The 26,005-nt window shown below is 31.9% G+C and overlaps 1 protein-coding gene across 1 annotated transcript; it reads left to right on the forward strand.

The window, feature by feature from the left end:
- Positions 1-44: 44 nt before the first annotated feature.
- On the forward strand, positions 45-25,272 carry LOC143071918 (peroxisomal multifunctional enzyme type 2-like). The gene is made up of 23 exons (XM_076246602.1): positions 45-174; positions 1,421-1,474; positions 1,685-1,792; positions 3,598-3,657; positions 5,106-5,174; positions 5,762-5,846; positions 6,010-6,074; positions 6,617-6,739; positions 7,436-7,552; positions 8,004-8,069; positions 8,882-8,944; positions 11,063-11,154; positions 11,522-11,600; positions 12,731-12,888; positions 13,604-13,727; positions 14,683-14,855; positions 16,983-17,052; positions 18,382-18,488; positions 21,130-21,216; positions 21,666-21,746; positions 22,923-23,064; positions 23,590-23,720; positions 24,719-25,272. Exons 1-23 carry the CDS (start codon positions 117-119, stop codon positions 24,809-24,811), a joined length of 2,205 nt encoding a protein of 734 aa, XP_076102717.1. The 5' UTR covers positions 45-116; the 3' UTR covers positions 24,812-25,272.
- The last annotated feature ends 733 nt before the right edge of the window (positions 25,273-26,005 follow it).

Raw genomic sequence — 26,005 nt, forward strand, 5'->3', positions numbered from 1 at the left:
GGTCAAAATCCAGAACGTCGTTTCGGAAGATCCTTTGGACTTTTTAATTCTAATAAATGATAAACTCCGAAAGATCAAAGTCCAAATAGACAGAAGATACCACACAATCTTGAAAAATGGCAGCCCCTCTGAGATATGATGGGAAAGTGGCTTTAATTACCGGTGCAGGAAATGGTAATATGATTTTTATGGTTGTTAAATTTATATTTTGTACAATAATGAAATGCAAATATTGTTTCTTCAGAGATTTGACAAGATCTCAGGTGATAACCCTTGAAGTTTTAAGTTTGGTCCATCAATCATCCAAATGAATATAATTTGTTGGGATATATACATTGTTGTACATGCAATTAAACCCAATAAGGTCAAAGGCAATTTAATTCTGTTCTATTCCCTGTTTGGAGTAATTTATTTTGAAATCTGCAGTGTGTAACACACACAGAATCACTGGGTCTGTTTCTAATGTTTTGCACTGGGATGTGCAACTGGTCTGCTATGCATTCCATCTTAAATTTCGCACTGAAGGAACAGGTTGGAGCCATTGTCATCTTTGTATTAATTGGATGAATGTACAAATCTAATGATTCTCTACAAAATTGACCGATCGTATAAATTTGACAGTTCCTATTGGGTTTGACAACTTGAACTCAAATGATATATACTGTGGGCCGCAAATTAAAATAAGTATATGTTACTGTTAGTTAACTCCATACAACCAAGACATTCATATCTCTAGTGGTATTCATTTTATGTACATCTTAAAACATGATATCATGGGTCACATGTTCAAGCATGGACTTACAAACAGAATAACTTAGTTATTATATGTACAATGTATTTAGTTTCCTTGTATAGACTGAGGTCTTAGCACAGGATTCAAAATATGTTATTATATTTGTTGGAAGATGTAAAAAATTCATTTAACTTATTTGACAGAAAATTCTGGGCATAATTAAGAAGAGAAACATTTTTTTTATTGTTATTCTTTGATGTATCAAATATTTACTGATTTTTTTTTGGAAAGATCTCTTGACCATTCATGTTAATATTCATTCAGCAGAAACAAACAACTATTGGATCCATAACCACGGTTATGTAATCAAATTTGATTCAATTATTGAAAACTGATGATGGCCGCACAGACAAATGCCCCATGAGTGTGTAATGGCATTCTTGACAAACTTAGCAGTATCTTTTACTTCCTTAAGAACTCCGTAGTGATAGCAATGTGCTTATTTCTGGTTGAGTTCCTGTCAGTGTAATACATATTAAACACATTACATGATGCACTAGTCTGGTCTATTAAATCGTGTAGACCGAAAGCTGACTGCAATAGTTAGACCGTACATGTTGTTAGTTTAGCGAAAAGTATGTATATGTAATTTTGATTGATATTAACAAACTGTTAATTCACTTTTAGGTATTGGTCGAGATTATGCATTGGCATTTGCTGCCAGAGGTGCCTCAGTTGTTGGTAAGTATTACTAAGAGTACTGAAAAATGGCAGCTTTATTTTCAGACATTCATTCACCTATAATTTACAAATGCAATTTTAAATTTGAAACTGTAAAAGCTCACTCTATAGAAAAGTTTGTATGATGAAAAATTATATACAATTTTGATAATATTTATTATGTATTAGGAAACAATTATGAACTGATATTATTTATGTTATTGTTTTCAGTTAATGACCTTGGAGGTGACATGAAAGGTGGAGGTCGTGGCACAATGGCAGCAGATAAAGTTGTGGAAGAAATTCGAGCCAAGGGTGGTAAAGCAGTACCTAACTATGGTAGGTAAACTGATGTAGAGCATTAACTAACTTTGGTAGGTAAACCCATGTAGAGCATTAACTAACTTTGGTAGGTAAACCGATGTAGAGCATTAACTAACTATGGTAGGTAAACCGATGTAGAGCATTAACTAACTTTGGTAGGTAAACCGATGTAGAGCATTAACTAACTATGGTAGGTAAACCGATGTAGAGCATTAACTAACTATGGTAGGTAAACTGATGTAGAGCATTAACTAACTTTGGTAGGTAAACCCATGTAGAGCATTAACTAACTTTGGTAGGTAAACCGATGTAGAGCATTAACTAACTATGGTAGGTAAACCGATGTAGAGCATTAACTAACTTTGGTAGGTAAACCGATGTAGAGCATTAACTAACTATGGTAGGTAAACCGATGTAGAGCATTAACTAACTATGGTAGGTAAACCGATGTAGAGCATTAACTAACTTTGGTAGGTAAACCGATGTAAAGCATTAACTAACTTTGGTAGGTAAACCGATGTAAAGCATTAACTAACTATGGTAGGTAAACCGATGTAGAGCATTAACTAACTATGGTAGGTAAACCGATGTAGAGCATTAACTAACTTTGGTAGGTAAACCGATGTAAAGCATTAACTAACTTTGGTAGGTAAACCGATGTAGAGCATTAACTAACTTTGGTAGGTAAACTGATGTAGAGCATTAACTAACTATGGTAGGTAAACCGATGTAGAGCATTAACTAACTTTGGTAGGTAAACCGATGTAAAGCATTAACTAACTATGGTAGGTAAACCGATGTAGAGCATTAACTGACTTTGGTAGGTAAACCGATGTAGAGCATTAACTGACTTTGGTAGGTAAACCGATGTAGAGCATTAACTGACTATGGTAGGTAAACCGAGGTAAACCGATGTAGAGCATTAACTGACTTTGGTAGGTAAACCGATGTAGAGCATTAACTGACTATGGTAGGTAAACCGATGTAGAGCATTAACTAACTATGGTAGGTAAACCGATGTAGAGCATTAACTAACTTTGGTAGGTAAACCGATGTAAAGCATTAACTAACTTTGGTAGGTAAACCGATGTAGAGCATTAACTAACTATGGTAGGTAAACTGATGTAGAGCATTAACTAACTTTGGTAGGTAAACCGATGTAAAGCATTAACTAACTTTGGTAGGTAAACCGATGTAAAGCATTAACTAACTATGGTAGGTAAACCGATGTAAAGCATTAACTAACTTTGGTAGGTAAACCGATGTAGAACATTAACTGGCTATGGTAGGTAAACCGATGTAGAGCATTAACTAACTTTGGTAGGTAAACCGATGTAGAGCATTAACTAACTTTGGTCGGTAAACCGATGTAGAGCATTAACTAACTTTGGTAGGTAAACCGATGTAAAGCATTAACTAACTTTGGTAGGTAAACTGATGTTAACTGGGGTTAAGAAGTACCCAGCTATGGTAGATAAATAAACTCATCATAGATACCAGGACTAAATTTTATATATACGCCAGACGCGCGTTGCGTCTACAAAAGACTCATCAGGGAAAGGGTGGTAAAGTTATGTAAAGCTTTTTGATGCCCAGTAGGAATATTGGACTATCTTTAAACTCTATACATTTTGTTGTGTCTACTGTTATATACCATAACCATCAAATCTAAATGTGTGTGTGTTAGTATATATTGTTTATTGTCTACAAAGATTTTACATATGTCATTCGTATCTAAGGTTGTATTTAAAAATCAGTTTTTATTTACAATAAATGTATGCATAAATTCTGTTTGTATGAAATTAATTTCTGATTTTTAGATTCTGTTGAAGAAGGAGAGAAATTGGTACAGACAGCATTGGAAAATTTTGGAAGGATAGGTGAGTATACAAATTCATTAAACAACTACAGATTTTTAAGACGTTTAAAAGGCTTGAATGTATAATGTAAAAGTGTTTGAAAAAGAAAAAAATCATAACATTGGACACTTAATGTCAGTTCTAGGACATTTTAAAACAATTGACTGAATTGCTGTCATTGTTTAATTAGTTTCTAAATTTAGTGTATTTTTGGGGATATGATGAGAATGATATGATGAATGGTCATTTAGTATATAAGCCATCTGATTAGGAAAACAATATAAGTTAACCAACTTTTTTACTGGACATTCCCGACAAATTTCCCTTTTAATAATGGCACATTTTTTCTGTCACGAAAGTTACTGATTTTATGATTTATTTTATATAAAATTGAGAATTGAAATTGGGAATGTGTCAAAGAGACGACCATCTGACCAAAGAACACCCGAAGGCCACCAATGGGTCTTCAACACAGTGAGAAAATCCCATATCCAGAGGCAGGCTTCTTCTGGCATCAAAAATTCTTCTTCACAAAAATGTGTACTTTTTTAGTGAAATAATGGATGTCATACTAAACTTCAAAACATATTAATGAACTATAATTAAAAAATTCATATAAGTCTAACAAAGGCCAGAGGCTTCTAACTTGGGACAGGCTAAAAAATGTGGTGGGGTTAAGGATGTACTTAGGTGAGGTTTTGGAATTTGTGTCAAATGTTTGGACTCCTTGGTGTTTTTCCATACAATACAATGTAAAATATTTTGCCCCATAACACCCATTCATTTTTTAATATAAGACTTAACAGCTCATTAAAGGTCATTTACTAAAATTTTAGAAGATTCTTGATTTTCTTTCTTTTGTTTTGATACCCAAATAGTACCAATGCAAATATAAAGTAAAAGTCCCAGTCAGCCTTTTCCCGCCATATTTTAAATCTCAAATATCTTGAAAAGGAGGTCCATGACCTATCAATATTTTTAGCTTATCTTTATCCTTAATTGATGCCCTACCAGCGTAAAGTATTAATTTTAATTTCTTAATTTCTTAATTTTTACCTAAGGGACGACATCAAAAGATCGATGTAGGATAAAAAACTTAAATCGAATAGTTTGGGGGTGGGGGGGTCAACGTTGCTGCAACTTTTGTTAATCTAAAATCGATTTTACATATATCCATATAGGTAAATCAATTTTTCCCAAATTAAGTTAAGAAGGGGGGTAGGGGGGTCAGCGAAAAAACTATGTGAATTAAGTTTTTTATCCTACATTGAACTTTTGATGTCGTCCCTAACCTCACCTAAGTACATCCTTAAATATGTTTCAAGAGATACCAACCCTGCCTTATAACTCTAGCCAATGTAGAAAAAAAAACCAAACACACTGCAATACTGTCAATACATATAGTAAAACTCAGTTTGAATATCTTGTTTGCAAATTTCAAATAAATATCTATCTATTTTTTTTTTCAGATATTGTGGTAAACAATGCTGGAATATTAAGAGATAGGTCCTTTGCCAGGATAAGTGACCAAGACTGGGGTAAGATTTTTATCACTAAAATAAAGAAACAGTTCATCAGAAAATAATTTAACAAAATAATCATGTACCAGTAAATCATATCAATTCATTTGGCATTTTATTTTATGGAAATTGACAATTTGTTATTAAGAATATTATGAGTAAAAGAAATTCCACTTGTTTTAATTAAATGCTGTATTAAACAGATAAAAGTTGCTGTATGATACTGTAAATTCAAAAATGATTGCAAAAAATATGAAAGGGTTATAATCACAAAAATTTAAACTTGCATTTTGAAATTTGTTATATGTATGAGTTATACAGGATTTTTCTCAATATCGCAAAATATAAAATCGCATTTAAGTCTAAAATGACAAAATCGCAACAATAAATACACACAATAATTTCTGAGGTTTAGCTAGGTTTAATTAGGTTTAATCCACTATTATCTACTTAAGAGGTGAGGGACTTTCCATTTTGAATTTTTCTCTGAGTTCAGTATTTTTGGTGATTTTACTTTTTGATATCTACTTGCAAGAACTATAGAGCAAGTGAAAATGGGAAGGAAAAGCACATTTGATAAATCTACTTGTAATTGTATACTTCAGACTTGATTCACAGAGTTCATTTGAGAGGATCATTCCAGGTCACAAGAGCAGCATGGCCACACATGAAAAAGAATAAATATGGCAGGTCAGTAACTGGTTTTATAAACACACATTTATTATAGCAATGAAATGGGGAAAAAGTTTCCTTAAAGTAAAATGATCTGAAAATATGAGCATTACAATTTGGAGTGATGTTATTATTTCTATAACTTTGAAATAAAATTTATGAGATTGTTATTTCATTTCAGAATTATAATGGTGACATCAGCAGCTGGTATCTATGGTAACTTTGGACAGGCTAATTATAGTGCAGGTATGACACATAATATTCACTATAAAAACAGATTTAATGATTACAGGTTTTCAGTACAATTTAAGCAAGACAAAAACATAGTTTTCCAAATCTGTTATCTTTTGTTTTTTTATAGGAAAATAATATTTCATATATGTGACAATAAAGTAATCTTATCGCTATTTTATGAAATTTTCCTTTGATCTTACTGACTGATTATTTTTTTTCTTAGAAATGTACAGTTATTTGAAAAATTATCGCTAGAAACTAAGGGTGCACATTCCCATTGTCAATGAAATAAACAATGTCGTCATAGGTAAAATAGCGATAAAAAGATTATCATTGCTTTTCTCACTTTGCAATATTGGCTCAAGGGAGAAATTCAATCTCCTTTTAGATGATCAATAATAATCTATTATTCTATGTCCTTCGGTCTGTGGTGAAGAGTTGTCTCATTGGCAATTATACCACATTTTCTCATTTTTAAATGTTTATGTTGAGGAATTTGAATATGTCGTACAATGAACATAAATTATTACAAAATTTCTAATTTACCATTCCAGCAAAATTGGGTGTCCATGGTATGGCAAATACATTGGCTATTGAAGGGAAGAAGGATAATATTAAAGTTAACACAGTGGCACCAATGGCAGGTTCAAGGTTGACAGAGACTGTCATGCCACCTGGTGAGTACAGAATATAAAACTTGTATAGCAGATTATAAACTGGCCATTCACTTATTTCTACCTACTATAAGCAGTAAAACCATGTTCTGATATCACACATTATTATACCGTGGATTCATTAGTATACCGTGGATTCATTATTATACTGTGGATTCATTATTATTCATTGGATACCAATTTTCGTGGATTTTGTGGGTACAGGTGAACCAAGAAATTAAATCAATGAATAGCAAATTTTCTGAAGTCTTGTGTGCAGTATGATAGAATTCAACTTGTCAAGTCAAATTATCAAAGATGGGAATAAAACATATTTATGTATTATAGCTTAAAAGTCAAAATGAGGGTGCATGTGTTTTTTCTTTCCTTTATTTTTAATTTAAAGGTGTGTTTTTAGGGAAATTAGATATTAAGTGTAAAATAGTAATTTTCAAATTCACAATTAAAAGAATCAATCCTTAATTTTTTTTGTTAATGCCTGTATTATTATTGCAATTTTTTAAAAATGGACAAAGAACAGGTTAAAGTATTGTGATTTCAGCAAAATCTGCATACAGATATACGCATAAATATGCAAGTTTTTATTATTGCGATACTCACCAAGTCACATTATTTGCATTTATTAAAACCTCACAATAATTTCTGAATTTGCAGTACTTTTATTGTTTAAGATTGTGTATTGTTCTTTCTTTTGTATAGATGTAGTGCAAACATTGAAACCTGCATATGTTTCCCCATTAGTTTTGTACCTAACTCATGACTCCTGTGAAGAATCTGGGTCATTGTTTGAAGTGGGAGGTGGCTGGATAGGAAAATGTAAGTAGGAAACAATCATTTAGTTGGTTAATGAGTATTTTTATGCACTAGCTATATATGATTGTAAAAGGGCAATATATTTTTATGCCCCACCTACGATAGTAGAAGGGCTTTATATTTTCTGGTTTGTGGGTCCTTTTGTTCTTCTGTCGTCTGTCCGTTCGTTTGTCCGTCTGTCTGTGCTGCTTCAGGTTATACTTTTTGGTCAAGGTAGTTTTTGATGAAGTTGATGTCCAATCAACTTCTTACTTAGTACACATGTTCCCTATGATATGATCTTTCTAACTTTAATGCCAAAATTGAGTTTTTAGTCAAATTCTTGTTCCACTGAACATAAAATATGATAGTGCGGATGTGTACTAGGGACACATTCTTGTTTAATATGTTCTTAAGTATGTTGAACTAATATATTAAATGAAAATTAAAATGTTAAATTATTACTTTATTTCAGTACGATGGGAAAGGACTATTGGTGCCACTTGTAGAACAAAGGATAAACCAATGACACCTGAAGATGGTATGAATGATATATATCTGGGAGCTTTTCTAGTGTTTAGACTGTTCTGTTTCAGATTATATTGAAATGTTGAATAAATTTCTTTTAGAAGATTGAATCCTTAGTTGCAAATCTTGAGTAGAAATGCTTAGTATGGAAACATAAATTTTTTAACAATTGTTCAATTATACAGATGTTAATACATTTTTTGTAACTTATTAACTTTTGTGTTATAAGGGAGATAATGCAATAAAACTATATCCATACTGGTTTCTTTGCACATTTTAATAGGAATAATATGCAAAGATAATTACTAGTTATACAGTCTGCACCAAAATCTGTTTTGACTACTAGGTTGAAGACCAATATTTTAAGTCTGAACAACATTTTTACATCTGAAATTCTGAATAAAATTTACTAGTAGTCAGGGACATCGGACTAGCGGTTAACAGTGCAGACTGCTGAGTAGGAAAATTTAGTTCAATATGAATTATAACTTCAGAAATGAAATTTCCAATGATGTTTGAAATTATATGCTTAATTCCATTTTTAAAGTAACCATGCTATTTGTGTAGACTGTAAGAACATATGATATATATACAGTCAATGACTCCAGAATGTCTTGTTCTGATTGTAAGCAGCATGTTTCAAAGATTTTTCTTTATGGTGTTGCATTTCCAAATTGTAAAAAGGATTCTAGTATAAAATGAATAACTACACTTGGCCTTGTTTAATTGGACTCAAAGTACATTTATATGGTTTCAAACTGATGGACGACATTGTGTTAAAGGATTGTAAGTGCTATTTTTTATAAAAAATATTCTTTTTTTTAGTAAGAGAAAACTGGGATAAAATTACAGACTTTACAGATGCAACACATCCAACAACGTCAACAGGTAAGATTGATTGGCTTGAAATCAAGAAAATACACTGACCTCAGTTCAATATGTTTTTTTTTTTTTTTATTATATACAATACATATAAGAAGAAAACAAATAATTTGAAATTGACATGAAGATGATACCATTCTTTAGTTAAAATTTAAGTATTAACAGGTATTTCTAGATTTCAGCTAAGGTGTTAGGTGTGAAGAAGCATTTCAACTGTTTAAAATTATTTATTATAAAAACATTGTTTTTTTGTTTGTTTGTTAAAATATCAAAAAATGCTTTTGCGAAGTGTAAATTGTTAGGCCTTTAATTCAAAATTAGACCTATCTTAATTATATGACATTTGAACCATAGTTTCTATATTTGATGTGAGTAAAGGAAATGTGGGGGTTCTAGGTATAAGTCTATGAGATTACAATTAAGCACAGCAAACCCAAAGGCATCTAGATTCTAAAGGTTAACATACAGTCACATCAACCAGGGGTGGATCCAGTCATTTTTATAAGGAAAAAGGGAGGTTCCAATTTCCAATCATATGTCCCCATTCAAATGCATTGATTCTCAAAAAATGGGGGTTCCAACCTCTGAAACCCCCTGGATCCACTACTGTTAACCAAAGACAGGTAGGTGTCTATACAATATCTTGAATATGTTTAACACTAAATCATCTAAAATTTAAAATAAAATGTAAATAGATTTAACAGAGGCTTCAAAGTTCTGTCATCAATTCTAATACCTAAATGAAAAAAGCAACAAAACTTAGATATGATTATTGTCAACAACTTCCTGACTGAAAAGCTTCAAGTAAAATATGGCAGGATAAAACTAAGAGCGCTCTTATAAATTCTCTCCCTTTTTAATCTCGAGAAGTAAAATAACAAAACGTATATATATAAAGAAGATATTGTGAAAATGTCTGAAAAAGAAGGCACTCAAGGGTTAAATTGAGAATAAAAACTGCAAAAATACACTTTTGTATTAAAAGAATGCTAGCAGATGAGATAACGTGTGGGTACCCTATTTTGACAGTTTTTTAACCTATGTTTATTCATGCTTCAGACAAAAGTTTTCATTATATGTTTATTTTGTAGATGTATCATTATTTACTATATGGTTTCACCAATTTAATTTTGAATCCATGTCGAATCATAGAAAAATTGGTCTGAACTGACCTCCAAACCACCAATGATTCTGTAATGAGGAGTACTTAAATTGCACCCATGCTTTGTTTTGTATCGTCAAAAGTCTAATAACAGAGCTTTTGCTTATTTTCTTCAAATATTTTGAATAATTGGATATTAGTCCATGCTAACTCTTCATTTTTTAAGAAATGGACATACTTGTAAAATATTGTATTTGCTAATTTTAAAAAGATGACGTTTTAATGACATCTCATGGCGACATTTCCGTACATTTTGCTTTTTCAGTAAACACTATTTGTTGATAAATACTGTGAACGTTTTGTGTACATATCTAAACAGTTTTACCAATTTTGAAAGAAGTGCATAGTATCAAATCATAAAAATACAAATTGTTTAGTCTCTAGGAAATCTTGTAAGATTTATGCTGTAATTTTTGCTATATAGGTGCAAATTGGGTATTCAGTGCATTTTTGGGTAACATGACGTTAGGGCTATTCCAGAAAAAAATGTATGGGGGGGGGTTGGAAGGCAGTTTTTGTCAGCACCGGCCACCTAGACAATTGTAATTGAGACTTATGGTGCATTATAGTGTGATCAGATGCACTGATATCCATCACCCATGTATTTTTAATATAATGTGTCTTCCAACCCCCCCATACATTTTTTTCTGGAATAGCCCTTACTCACATCAGCTTAACAAAAATAACCCTTATGTTTTGAAATCATGCTATCAATAGCTTTAACCAGTAAATTTCATACAGCAATATAATGTCCTGAACAGGAAGACACACAGTCTTGTGTAAAGCCAAGTGAATACCATAAGAAATTGTGTAGTATTAGATAGTTTTTTATTAGATATCTTTTGGTTTACGTGTAAAAATATTATACCTTTTTTTTTACAATATTCCACTTTTATGAAATATTTCATGATGTTATTACATGTATGAGTAGAATTTCAAACTATTTTTTTTATTTTGTACAGAATCTACAGCACATATGCTTAGTGTTATACAGAATATTGAAAAGGGAGGCAGTAAAAAACAAAGATCAACTTCTTCTAGAGGAATAGATCCTGTAGGTCATATTCAGATAATATCTGACCTTTCATTTACAACCTTTTTTTTATTACCCATTTATGGAAGCTACATGTTATCAAACCCATGACCTGTAAATTGTTTATTTTAGGTTTTTTAATTTGGATAAATGTCTTACATTGTTTTAAATCTAATATGAGAATTTCAGTCAAATTGGTGAACATGAATTTGACAGCTAGTGTTATTTCAATTTGAAATAGTTTTATTACAGGTTTTTTTTTAAAACATGTAATTTTAGAACTTGATTGAAAAGTATTTATTCGTATAAAAATTTGTTTGGATTTGTCATGATTTCATTTTCAATGTGTATTACCCCTATAATAAAGTCTATACAATATTTTTTCTAGGATCAAGCTATAAACCAGAAAATGAAACCTACAACATTTACCTTCACAAAAAAAGAAGTTATACTGTATGCTTTAGGCAGTAAGTAAACTGTTACCAAAAATAGATATAATAAGATGTGGTATACAACTCTCCATCCAAATCCCAATTTGTAAAAGTAAACCATTATAAGTCAAAGTATGGTCTTCAACGCAGAGCCTTGGTCAACATGAATCAGGAAGCTATAAAGGGCCCCAAAAATGATACACATATTTCATAATTCTTAAAATGTCCAATTTAACCTATATAGAAATAAGAAGATGTGGCATGGGTGCCAATGAGACAAGTCTCCCTCCAAGTCATAATGTGTAAAAAGTTAACAATTATAGGTCAAAGTATGACTTTTTTTATAAAGGGCCCTAAAATTTCTAGTGTAAAACCATTTAAAAAGGAAAAAAATCTATGTAAAAACTTATACAAAAGAGAAAAACATATGAACTACAACAACAGACTACAACCACTGAACTACAGACTCCAGAATACAGTCTGAATATATGTCCAAATACAGGCAATTCAGAAATTTTTCATATAATTTATATCTTAAAAATGTATACCTTTTCATTTATTGCGCAGGTAAAATTGTAACCTTTTCCCATATTGTTTGGGTTTGTTGTGTGTGTTGGAAAAATGGAATATTTAAGGCTAAGATTCTGTGTGTAATTTTACTTACGGCAAGACTTGGCTGTGAAAAATATGACAGGGCTTTCCATATACAAGTAATTGAAACTTTATCGACCTTATCATATATTTCTGACAGTTTTCCCCACCTATTCCCATATTTTCAAGCTGGAAAAATTGACCTATTCCAGCGGCATGCCCTATCACCTTGTATATAGGAAGTGGCCCCCAGAGACACAAGTATGCTGTAAACTTTTATAACAATTCTTTGGAAATATTTAATGTTTATCAAAGTGTGAGGATTTCAGGAAAAAACAGCATTTTTTACTTTATGTGTATCTAATGTGTAAAAATTTCATCTGCTACTTTTTCATAAAAATTAGTACAAATAATTTTCATACATGCATCTTTTCCCTATATGCCACAGTTTGACATCATAAAAAATAGCATTTTAAGTCAACAACTTTATTACCTGAGTATAAACATTATATATAGCTGTTTTATAATTTAGTTTTATCTCTGTATTTGTTATTGACATTAACGTTTATTTACAGTTGGTGTTTCCACACAGCAAGAGGACTATTTGAAGTTCCTGTTTGAGCTATCAGATGACTTCTGTGTCATTCCATCATTTGCTGTTGTACCTGCTTTTTCAGCCATGGGTGATGGTTTAATTGGAGGAGTTCCTGGGTTAAATGTTGATCCCACTAAGGTTTGTAGTTAGTGTGTAGGAGTTGATCTCCTGATGGCCACCATAAACATGTTGTTTTTCAAACTGATTAAGGCCACACTTAAAAATATTTTGGTTTGCCCACACCCTACAAAAGATACAGACAGTGGGTAGGTAGGTAGCCATTTTCTTTTTTTATCAGGGAAGGGAAGATGTTTTTTGTCTTCATGCCTATCTGAAAAAAACTTTTTCAGATCAGGACAAGAAAAGATTTTGAGTAGACAGCTATTCTAGGTAGGAAGGGTTAGGGCAAACAATCATATTCTTTTTTTATGGCCTAACCACTCCACATCCATATGTTGGATGGACTAAAAGCTCTTGACAGTAACCATTTACCTTGACGCTCTCAAAATGATCTACTTATTTGCAATTAACATGATTAATCGCTGTTTTGAAAAATCACTGATTAAACACTTTGAATGTGTGACATCGGAATGCTATTGAATGAAATATGCTTGTAATACCTAATTGTAATCTACATTTAAAATCCTTAATCAATTATTAGTTATTGGGAGGAAAAAAATGTGCCATTTTTGTGTGCTTTTTTTTTTTTTTTAAATTTCTTTCAAAAAGATGGTATTGTCTTTTATCAATAAAACTTATCAGAATTGGTGATATTATATATCTTTGTAAATCTTTACCATAAGGCTGAATTTCGTTTACAAGAAATAGTATATTGGTCAGTGTGGTATTGTAGATTTTACATGGGGAGCAATACACAGAACTGTACAAACCTTTCCCTACCAGTGGTACTTTGACGTCTAGAGGAACCATTGTAGACGTTCTAGATAAAGGGTCTGGTGCTGTCATATTAATGGATGGTATGTAATGTTATAATGTATATTTTTTGCAAAGCATTAAGTTAGAAATCATTCTTTTAGTTTGACATGAGTGCTTTGATTTCTAGAAAAGTTCCCATTTGGACTAGTGAAAATATAAAATTTATTTAGACCAGTGAAAATACAAGAATTAATCGTCTTCCTTTTACATATTGATGGACAGAAAAATACAGTCCTTGTAATCAGATGCTTTAAGTTACTATAAGCAGTAAAAAAATATTTATAGTTTATTGAAAATGATCTACGAATCAAGTTATTTAGCTATAAAATTCCTTGACTTTTTAAAATGTTAAACAATTGTAAGAAGAAAACTAACAGCCTGATTTACGACGTAACATATATGACAGACAGCAACCAACCAAAACCACTGAATTACAGGCATATGACTTAAGAAATGCACATAAACAATGTGGTGGGGTTAAAATTGTTTGTTAGCATTCAATCCTGCCCCTTATCTTGAACAGTAGTGTAACAGGACAACATAAGAAAAAACTTTATAAATCTTTTGAAAACTTGACTTGTCAGATTAAAACAAAACAGGAAAAAATCAACTATTAAACATAAATTACCAATCTGAGAGCTTGTGTAGTTCATGGAAGATTGTTTGAATCTGATTGCAACTTATTCATTGTATCAATCAATACACATCAAATAGATTTATTGATAAGATGTTGTGAACTCTTTTATGTTTACACTATTTTGCATGCAGATTGCATACTTCATATTCTTGTTTGCTGCCTTTCAAGCAAAATTATATAATGTAAATTGTATCCATGCTTTATATAGTTGTAAGGATAAAAGTTGAAAAGTTGGGGAAGTTAATAAAAATTGAACACACCTTAATCATCTATGATCACGCTTGAACATTTAGAATTGTCAATAAAATGATTTTATTTGTTTAGAATAACTCTTTCTAAATGTTTGTTTATTTTTTCAGTTGAAATATTTAATGAGAAGAAAGAAAAAATAGCTTACAATCAATTTTCAACATTCATTGTGGGTGCTGGAAAGTTTGGGGGAAAGAGAAGTTCAGACAAAGCTAGAAATACTGCTAATCCACCTTCTAGAGCCCCAGATGCTAGCATGAGTGAAAAAACTAGCATTGATCAGGTAGGTTCAAAGCTAGAAATACTGCTAATCCAACTTCTAGACCCCCAGCTGCTAGCATGAGTGAGAAAACCAGTATTGATTAGGTAGGTTCAAAGGTAGAAATATTGCTAATCTACATTCTAGAGCCCCAGATGCTAGCATGAGTGAGAAAACTAGTATTGATCAGTTAGGTTTAAAGGTAGAAATACTGCTTATCCACCTACTAGAGCCCCAGACGCTAGCATGAGTGAGGAAACCAGTATTGACCAGGTAGGTTTAAAGGTAGAAATACTGCTAATCCACTTTCTAGAGCCCCAGATGCTAGCATGAGTGAGAAAACCAGCATTGACTAGGTAGGTTCAAAGCTAGAAATGCTGCTAATCCACCTTCTAGAGCCCCAGATGCTAGTATGAGTGAGAAAACCAGCATTGACCAGGTAGGTTCAAAGCTAGAAATACTGCTAATCCACCTACTAGAGCCCCAGATGCTAGCATGAGTGAGAAAACCAGCATTGATCAGGTAAGTTCAAAGCTAAAAATACTGCTTATCCACATTCTACACCTCCAGATGCTAGCATGAGTGAGAAAACCAGCATTGACCAGGTAGGTTCAAAGGTAGAAATACTGCTAATCAACCTTCTAGACCCCAAGATGCTAGCATGAGTGAGAAAACCAGCATTGGCCAGGTAGGTTCAAAGGTAGAAATACTGCTAATCAACCTTCTAGACCCCCAGATGCTAGCATGAGTGAGAAAACCAGCATTGACTAGGTAGGTTCAAAGCTAGAAATACTGCTAATCCACTTTCTAGAGCCCCAGATGCTAGTATGAGTGAGAAAACCAGCATTGATCAGGTAGGTTCAAAGCTAGAAATACTGCTAATCCAACTTCTAGAGCCCCAGATGCTAGCATGAGTGAGAAAACCAGCATTGATCAGGTAAGTTCATAGCTAAAAATACTGCTAATCCACATTCTAGAGCCCCAGATGCTAGCATGAGTGAGAAAACCAGTATTGATCAGGTAGGTTCAAAGGTAGAAATACTGCTAATCCACCTACTAGAGCTCCAGATGCTAGCATGAGTGAGAAAACCAGCATTGACTAGGTAGGTTCAAAGGTAGAAATACTGCTAATCCACATTCTAGAGCCCCAGATGCTAGCATGAGTGAGAAAACCAGCATTGATCAGGTAGGTTCAAAGCTAGAAATACTGCTAATCCACCTACTAGAGCTCCAGATGCTAGCATGAGTGAAAAAACCAGCATTGATCAGGTAGGTTCAAAGCTAGAAATACTGCTAATCCAACTTCTAGACCCCCAGCTGCTAGCATGAGTGAGAAAACCAGCATTGATCAAGAAGGTTCACAGCTAAAAATACTGCTAATCCACATTCTAGAGCCCCAGATGCTAGCATGAGTGAGAAAACCAGCATTGATCAGGTAGTTTCAGTCATTCAACAATTGTGCAGTTGTCATCATTAAACCACCATTAATCAGGTAGATTCAAAGTTAGAAATACTGCTACTCCACCTTCTAGAGCCCCAGATGTTAGCATGAGTGAGAACACCAGTATTGATCAGGTAGTTTCAGTCATTCAACAATTGTGCAGTTGTCATCATTATATTTACCTCATTTATTTTCAAAGATATATGAAGATTATCTGATTTTATGTGTTTTTAATGCCACATTTACCTACGCAATGCTTGTGGGCTCTTTTCGTTGTGGCCAGTTTTATTGGAGAAAACCAATGACCTTTGATAGAAAAACTGACAATCCTAGCCAATTAAGATTGGAGTCGAGTGTACCCGCATGAACAGGGTTTGAACTCACAACCTCAGTGTTGACTGACTAGTGATAACAGCAGTAACTACTTTAGACCACTCGGCCACCGAGGCACCAATTCTGATAATAGATGAATGCTAATAACATTGAGATGGACAGACATCTCACATTACTTTATTGCTCACCTGATTCAGTGGTGCATGAAAATACAGAAAATAAGTATGGTAGAATTCTTTAAAACAAGAATAATACAAATCAATTATATGTATAGTATAGAATTTAGTGTCTTATATTGTAATCATCAAGTTACAAAATCTTGATATTTTGACATTTTTACAAGCAGCATTATACTAACATTTTTCTCCATATTATAGGCAGCATTATACAGATTAAGTGGAGACAGAAATCCTTTACATATAGATCCTAGCTTTGCTGCTATGGGAGGTAAGGATAAGAATTAATCATTTAAATAAAATAAGAATTTTCCCTCACATTCATAAATTCTACTAAGGCAACACAATGGTAAAGAAATTGAACCTTGTTTCTCTGACTGCGGAATATAAGCCCCTTCTCAAGTCTTCTGACAAATGGCATCCAGTATAATGCATGTTTCTATATACTTGCAAGCAATCTTAACTTCAAAAGCATTTAAGGGATGTAAATAATTGTCCAATGATAGGCAATTGCTAAGATCCTAGCAAGGAAAAAAATGTCACTCAAGCATCATTTTTGTCTCGCCTTGGACAATGTTAAAAAAGAGGAAATAAGGGTGTTGTTTCTGACAGCAGCATCAACAATACAACAAAAACTTGAATCATTAAATATGATCAGAAAGTCATGATCAAGAAACAAGGGAAAATAGACGAAATTGTCTATTGACTCTTTATGAAGTTCTTGATCTTTAATGATGATTTTAACCAGTTTTTGGTAATTTTGCCTATTGAAAACTATAATATATAAATAGACACTTTAAAAGCAAAAATATATCATTGATAAAAGATCAACAAATAAGCTAAATTTGGCCAAAATTGTTGGGATACCCTTTATAGTTCCAGTGATTGTTCTTATCAGATGATTTTTTATGACCCTGTCGTAGCGGAGGGGGAATTAAGTTTTACCCTTGTCTGTCTGTCTTTACATCCCAAATTTGGTTTCCGTTCTCTAAATTTAGTTTGCCTTTACCAAATATTGTGAAACTTATACATAATGCTTATTACCACAAAATACAGATCAGGTTTGAATTTTGGTGGTGTCACTTTTACCGTTTTAGAGTCTATCCCTGTCTACAAATGGAAAAATTGTTGAATTTTTTGGTTTCTGTTCTCTTACTTTAGTTAGCCTAAACCAAATTTTATGAGACTTGTACACAATACTTATTACCACAAAATTCAGATCAAGTACAAATTTGAGTAGCATCACTTATACTGCTCTTCAGTTATGTCCGTGTATAACTTATATGCTATGCAAGAGGGGGCATCATCTGTGAACAATGGACACTTCCCTATTTATTTAACCTATTTGTTTTGGCCAAACCAGAAAAATGAATCAGCATTTTAAGATCAACAGGAAAGAGATTTTTGTCATGAGTTCTATTCCTAAGTTAGATGTTTTGGAGACACTCTAATTGACCAATATTTAAGATGCATTTAGACCTATGTGAGCAACACAAGAAAATTAGAGCCTCTAGTTAATTTTTTTGCATGATAAAAGAGAAGCATTAAGTACTCTTACCTGTAACTTATATATAAAAACAAAATGTTTCTTTTTTTTCAGGTTTTGACAAGCCAATATTACATGGATTATGTAGTTATGGTTATGCTACAAGACATGTCATGAAAACATACTGTGATAACGATGTTTCCAAGATCAAAGCTATTAAAGTAGGTCAACGTAAAATAATAGGAAACAATACATGTATACTGTAATATTAGTTATCTTGGTGTAATCAGGGGTGTACAGAATTTTACACCGTTGTTGAAAATTCATACACCCTGAGGCGCAGCCGAATGGGTGTATGAATTTTCAACAACGGTTTAAAATTCCGTACACCCCTGATTACACCAAGATAACGAATTTATTTCTTATGAACAATTCCTTTACTCATTTTGAAACCAGGATGTAAAATTGTAAAAATGGTAAAGAAAAATTTTCAGCGTAATATTTTTATTTTGGAAAAATTCAGAAAATTGTTGTGATTTTTTGAGTTTTCAAAAAAAAAATAATTATAATAAATTTTTAAGTTTTTATTTTTTTTTTTTTTTTTTTTTTTTTTTTTTTTTTTTTTTTTTTTTACTTTTATTTTTTATTTTGGCAAAATTTTATTTTTTTAAAAATTTGGGCAAAATTTCATTTTTTTTTTAAATTTTGGCAAAATTTTATTTATCCCCGAGTGAACAAGGGTGGGGTGTTATTTACACCGGGGTAGTCAACCAATCAGATTGCTGTATTTTTGCTGCATAAGAAATAATAAGTTTTATTATTGTGAAAAATACAACAGAGTTGTAAACTCAATAATTTAAACTCACATTTTGAAATATCTTATATGAATTAAACAGGATTTTTCTCAAAATTGTTAAAATTAAAATTACTTTAAAGTCTTAAATGACAAAGTCACAATAATAAATGCACACAATATTTTCTGAATTTACAGTACACACCATTTGCTTTACATTTTTATCCTTCTTATGCACATCATAGCTGGGGACAAAGAAAATCCCGATTTGAATCAGTATGCCTGCCATTTGTAGGCTATTTCACCTTTACAAAGCATATAAAAAAGAAGATGTGGTATGATTGCCAATGAGACAACTGTCCACAAGAGACCAAAATGACACAGACATTAACAACTATAAGTCACCGTACGGGCTTCAACAATGAGCAAAGCCCTTACCGCATAGTCAGCTATAAAAGGCCCTGATATGACAATGTAAAACAATTTAAACGTGAAAACTAACGGCCTTATTTATATAAAAAAATGAATGAAAAACAAATATGTAACACATAAACAAACGACAACTACTGAATTACAGGCACCTGACTTGGGACAGGCACATACATAAATAATGTGGCGGGGTTAAACATGTTAGCAGAATCCCGACTATCCTCCTAACCTGGCACAGTGGTATAACAGTACAACATAAGAATGAACTATGAAAATCAGTTGAAAAAGGCTTAACTCATCAGATGGACAAAAATACAAAAAGTAAAATCACAAAAATACTGAACTTAGAGGAAAGTCAATTCGGAAAGTCCATATAAATCACATGGCAAAATCAAATAACAAAACGCATCAAAAACGAATGGACAAGAACTGTCATATTCCTGACTTGGTACAGGCATTTTCAAATGTAGAAAATGGTGGATTAAACCTGGTTCTATAGAGCTAACCCTCTCACTTTGATGGCAGTCTCATCAAATCCTGGTATATTTACATTGATGCATTAACTAAACAGACACAATAAATAAAATAGTCAAAATATGGGTACATCAGTCATCATCGTATAACAATTTTAAAAGGAACAATTTAACAGAACACAAAAACATCTATCTACAAACACATTCATTGATACAAGTGGACGTGGCCGGGTATTTGTACATCCCGACAACAAAAAGACACTAGGAACTGATCTGAGAGTACTCACAGATATCTAACAGCTAGTTCAAAGCCACTAACAACTAATAAGAAAATCATGCATCTAAGACTAAACTATTGCAAGAAGTATACTGTTAACCAACTTATTTTGGCCAATACTTCCATTTTTAGATTAGCCTTTTCTAGCATATTACGTGTTTATTTAATGTCGTGATTCTCAAATTTACCTGATGTAGGTAAATATGAAAATATTTGCCATGATTAATATTCCTGTTATTTTGCAACTAATTAAAAAAAATTGCTATAGCATATAGTTGGGTTACAGAATATGAGGGGTTTATATATACAACATCATGATCAAAATTGTAAATGAAGAAATAAAATTAATGTGAACAATTATATGTGCAATCACCCTTGCAATTCTTGACAGATTTTGATGGAAATTGTTTTAAACCTTAAATAACTCAATATCTTTTTTTCAATATCCCCACTAGTAAACAGAAAGGTAAATGACCAATGCTGAAAGTTCTCTAATGTTACAACTCATCACTGATAACTTCTAACAGATGTGTAGTCATTCTGTTCTTAGTACTGGAAAAAATGTGTGATTAAGGCCATTCAACATATTATCAAATTTAAAGAATTTTCAAATAGGATGTGGGTGTCTGACAGTGCTTACATGTGACATCTCATTGCTATTAAACTGCTGAACCAAATTCCAAGTCAATGTTCTCAATAGAATTGTGTGACGAAGATGTTTGTGGGACAAACAGACGAAAGAACAAATTGACACTGTTTGCATTTTGCCCCCATTTTTTTGGTGTTTGATAAATTGTTAACTATTACTAACTTAATTTATTTAATTAATTAAGAATATGTTGATATTTTCAATCTATTTTCAATCATTTATTATAACTATATCATTTTAGGTGAGATTTGCTAAGCCAGTATTGCCAGGACAAACATTACAAACAGACATGTGGAAGGAAGGCAGCAGGGTTTTCTTCCAGTGCAAGGTAAACAATTTGTTGAATTTGTCACAGTATCTTGATTCAGATAAATATCATGGATACAATAGACAGTGATTAAGTTCAATAATGAGCTGAATGACAACATAAATTTAATTGCTTGCTCTTTGACTGAGGTTCTTGTTAACTCAATCAGTGACCTATATTTTCAGTCAAACATTAAAAACATTATATCAAGAATAAATGTCACTTGAAGAATTGCATTCAAGTACATTAAAAATGAGATAAAAAATATGCAGATAGAGCAACATCATTTAAGATTCTATTGAAAAGATCAATGTAAAGTTTCTAAGTACAAAAACCATCTAAAATCTTACAAGGTTCAAGGGGGATTGATCCATCTTACTTAAAAAATAGAGATTGATTTTCTGATTTTCCTCCTAGGACAGTTTAAAACATTAAAAAAGACTTAAGTGACTTTTTCAATATGCTTACAGGTTGTAGAAACAGGGAATGTGTCATTATCTGGTGCCTATATAGACCTGAATGGAGGAACAACACAACAAGTATCAGCACAGGTATCAATGAAAATTCTTTGGTTCTTAATTAGTGTGCAAAGTTCTATAGGGGTAAATTCAGTAACAAATCTCCCATTGACTTTAAGGCTAATCTATGTCTATGAAATTAGAGGCCTGTATATATCATTCATGAAAGTACAAAAGTAGCCCTATCTTTTGCAACAATAAAAACATTATGGTCATGTGGCATTTTTGGGTATTCACATGTCCTTGTTTACAAACATGGTAGATTCACACTTAATTCCTTTACTGACCACCATAACTTTTCAACCCTGTAGTAGAAAAATTAGTGCTTTCAGCATTTATTTCTTAAGTTTTTTCAACTCTAGTTTTGAACCATCTATACCAAAATATTTATGACAAATGTTATCTACCAATCAGAAGAGCATAGGACTTCAGTTTTATATAGAAAGCTCTCCCCAAAATGGGTGGTCGCTGATGGCGTATATTTATTTACTGAATTTACCCCTATATATGTGAAGTACCTTGGAAGTGCAATGGTCTATTTGACACATGATTGCTAGTTTAAAATTTAGAGACTTGCAATTATCATGAGAAGTAGATTTTTTATTAGTTAGTATATATTTACATTCATTATTGTCTATGACTGGAAATAATTACAGTTGCATACGAAGTGAGAGATTGTCCCCTTTGATTTTCTCCTTGTGGACATAATTCTACATTAACATTTTATCTATACCTTGGTTTTCTCCAGAGTTCCTCGTTTACTGTAATAATATTATCAAGAGAGACTGTCTGCATACCTGTGCAAATGTCACTCCCCATCGTACCTAAAACAGAACCTTTTTAAGATTTAAATAAAAAATATTGCAGAAGGTTAACTTTACCTTATCCACCAATCTTCCCTATTTTCTGTAGTATTGAAAGTTTAAAAAAGCCCCTTATCAACTTAAAAATCTTAAAAACTGCTTTAACATACACATTGAATTCTACATCATAATTAAAAGCATTGCAAATGTAGTTTGTGTATACAGTTCTCACCATGGAAATATGTATTTAGAAATTGTAAATTTTAACATTTAATGTCCTGAAAGTCAAGTATAAAGCATTTCTAAATACATACCTCAATGGTGAGATAAATTTTATACATATTCAATTATTGGATATGAAGTTATACTATTCTTTGTGATCAATTTAATCGTCGTTCCTTTACAGCCTTCAGGTCCAGCATTAAAGAGTGATGCACTGTTTGCTCAGATTCAAGCTGGAGCTAAGTCAAATCCAGGCATGGCAAAGAAAATTAATTCTGTTTTCTTGTTTGACATTTTGAAAGATGGAAAATCAGCAGCAAAATGGAGTAAGATATTCTGTTTATACCCCAGATAGAAAATTTTACTTTTAAAGTTATTGTAAGGTGCATCATGTTTTAAAATCACTAGTTTATGACGTATAAGTTCATTTAAGTGAAAAATAGCAATGTATATATTGATCTTTGTGCTCTTTTTTCCATCTATTGGTTTGTACTTTGTAACAGAAACCAGTGACTATATTGCATGTTACTTTTTCAGCAGAGATTCTTTAGCATCTAAAAGCATTGTGCAACACTTTAGTATTTAACTTTTATTCCAATGATTTGTGTGTGGCTTCCCATTGAAAATCATAGTATTTCCCTGTAACACATTTCTCTGGCGTAAGTCTATTGTTTAAGTTGCTCGTTGAATATTGTTTACGAATCCACTACTTCTTATCGATTCTCTAATACATATTTTAAAGGGATAAACATCATGTATTTGCATCTCCTAAAATAATATACTTATTTCAGTAACATTTTCTAAAAATCTTTCTTACATAATGTCATCTGTTTGTTTTTATCTTATTACAGCTGTAGACATGAAGTCAGGAAGTGGAGAAATCTACAGAGATGTACCTAAGAACAAAAAGGCTGATTGTACCATGATTTTAGAAGATGACAATATGGTCGATTTGGCCAGTGGTAAACTTAATGGACAACAGGTAAATAAAAGTGATGATATGATCAACATGACCAGTAGTAACTTAATGGTCAACAGGTAAAAAACCTTTATGGTTGATATGGAAATCATGGCCAGTAGAAAACTTAATGGACAACAGATAAGTAACAGTAACTAAACACTGAGCCAAACAAACCACAACAAAAACTGAGGTTGATCCCAGATGCTGCAGATTTGTAAGTAATTCCTTATCCAATAATGTTCATGTCCAGATACCAGTGCAAATGACAAATCACTTCCAGTTTACTCCGGTTTTTGGTCAGATTTCTAGGTGTGATACACCTTTTAAGGATGTACTAAGGTGAGGTTTTGGAATTCACGTCAGTTTTCCGACTCCTTGGTGTTTTTCCATACAAAACAAGGTAAAATATTTTGCCCCATAACACCCATTTAATTTTTCATATAAGACTAAATAGCTCATGAAAGGTCATTTACCAAAATTTTAGAAGATTGTTAGTTTTCTTTCTTTTGTTTTGGGACACAAATAATACCAATGCAAACATAAGGTAAAAGTCAGAGTCAGCCTTTTCCCGCTATATTTTAAATCTCAAATATCTTGAAAAGAAGGTCCATGACCTATCAATAATTTTAGCTTATTTTTATCCTTAAAGAATGCTCTACCAGCTTATAGTATCAATTTTAAATTCTGGATTTAGATACTATTGAAATCTTGGATAAAGAGGAGAATTCAAGAGTGATGTTGCTAAGGACAAGGAAAGAATTCATCATTCCTGTATGATTGTGCTGAATATGCATATTATATTTTTACCTCTGGACATTACGCCAACAATAACACCAACCTTGTAAGGGTTGTATAGCCAGACAAGGTCATTAAAAACTTTCATTGTCGAACAACAAATCAATATTGTATATGCATATATAGTGGCTTTATTTTTTCTGTGTAAAAGTTAAAATATACTTTTAATCTTGTTTAATTAGATGATGATGCAAATAAAGAAGTATTTTTTACTTTTTTTACAGGCATTTATGACTGGAAAGGTAAAGATCAAAGGCAATATTATGCTTGCACAGAAACTAGGAGAATTATTCGCAGGAGTGCAATCCAAATTGTAGTGCATAAAAAGACTAGATATTACAATCAAATTTTATTACATTAAAATGTTTTCTATTAAGCAGTATATGATTTGATCATTAATTTATTCCATATTTTTGCATAATCAATCAAGTGCTACAAATTAAACTGAAATATCTAAGAAGTATATGTCTTAGTGGAAGATATTGGATGAATAACTTCCATGAGATTTTAGTTGTAAAAATAAAATAAATTGCAAAACAACTTAAAATCATAATAATTAATGTTTTCTACAAAAGTTATTGACATTATAATTGTTACAATGTTGAAAGTAGTAATTTTAGCAAATTACCTCCCTTTTGCATAAACAGATGGAGTACAGAAAGGTATATTAAGCAGACTCCATTATGGATGAAACAATTACATTAAACTGTAACAGGAATGTATTGCTTCATTCTTTATTTGATCATATTCTTATTTATACTTTGACTTATGCTGAGTTCACACGTAATTTGAATTTGATACGCATTAACTAATTCGAATTAGTTTAATTCGCATTCGAAACGATTTACGTCCTAACGTTAATTCTAATTCGAATTGCAATACGCGTCAAATTCGCTTTACTGTCCAAACGACGTTAACTTTTAATCTGTATTAACAAAAGCGTATTTCTAATGCGAATTGGATAATTCGAATTAGCCAATTCGAATCAATTCGAATTAAAAGAGAAGAGTGTGTGAACGCTATTAGCGAATTCGATTCGCATTGATTCGAATTAAATGAACGTGTGAACGAGGCACTAGTAAAGTTAATCACATTGTAAATTAATAAAATTGTCATATGTTCGAATTACCTCCCTTGTTCATAGTTTTAATGTCATTTTAAATGTTATTTGTTCTGTACAATTGACTATTTCTAAAAGAAAATGAATGATTTTGTTATGGTATATAATGTAATGTTGTGAATTTTTTTCAGTTTGTCCATCATTTGTTTTTTTTTTCAATTTTCAATCACAATAAAAAATAAAAAAAATGAAAAGAATGAAATATTCCAAACATATTCATTGATCATTATTTTATGATTTTCTGTAAATTTGTTCATTATAATTATTTATTACCTATGTAAAACAAAAACAGAAGCTGTGATACACCTTTACTATGTATTTAACAAAATGAACTTAAAAAATAAAAATATATATTTTAGACTTGATTTATCAATTTGATTGCAAAATGCTT

The sequence above is a fragment of the Mytilus galloprovincialis genome, chromosome 4 (assembly GCF_965363235.1).
Source record: "Mytilus galloprovincialis chromosome 4, xbMytGall1.hap1.1, whole genome shotgun sequence".
Taxonomy (NCBI): domain Eukaryota; kingdom Metazoa; phylum Mollusca; class Bivalvia; order Mytilida; family Mytilidae; genus Mytilus; species Mytilus galloprovincialis.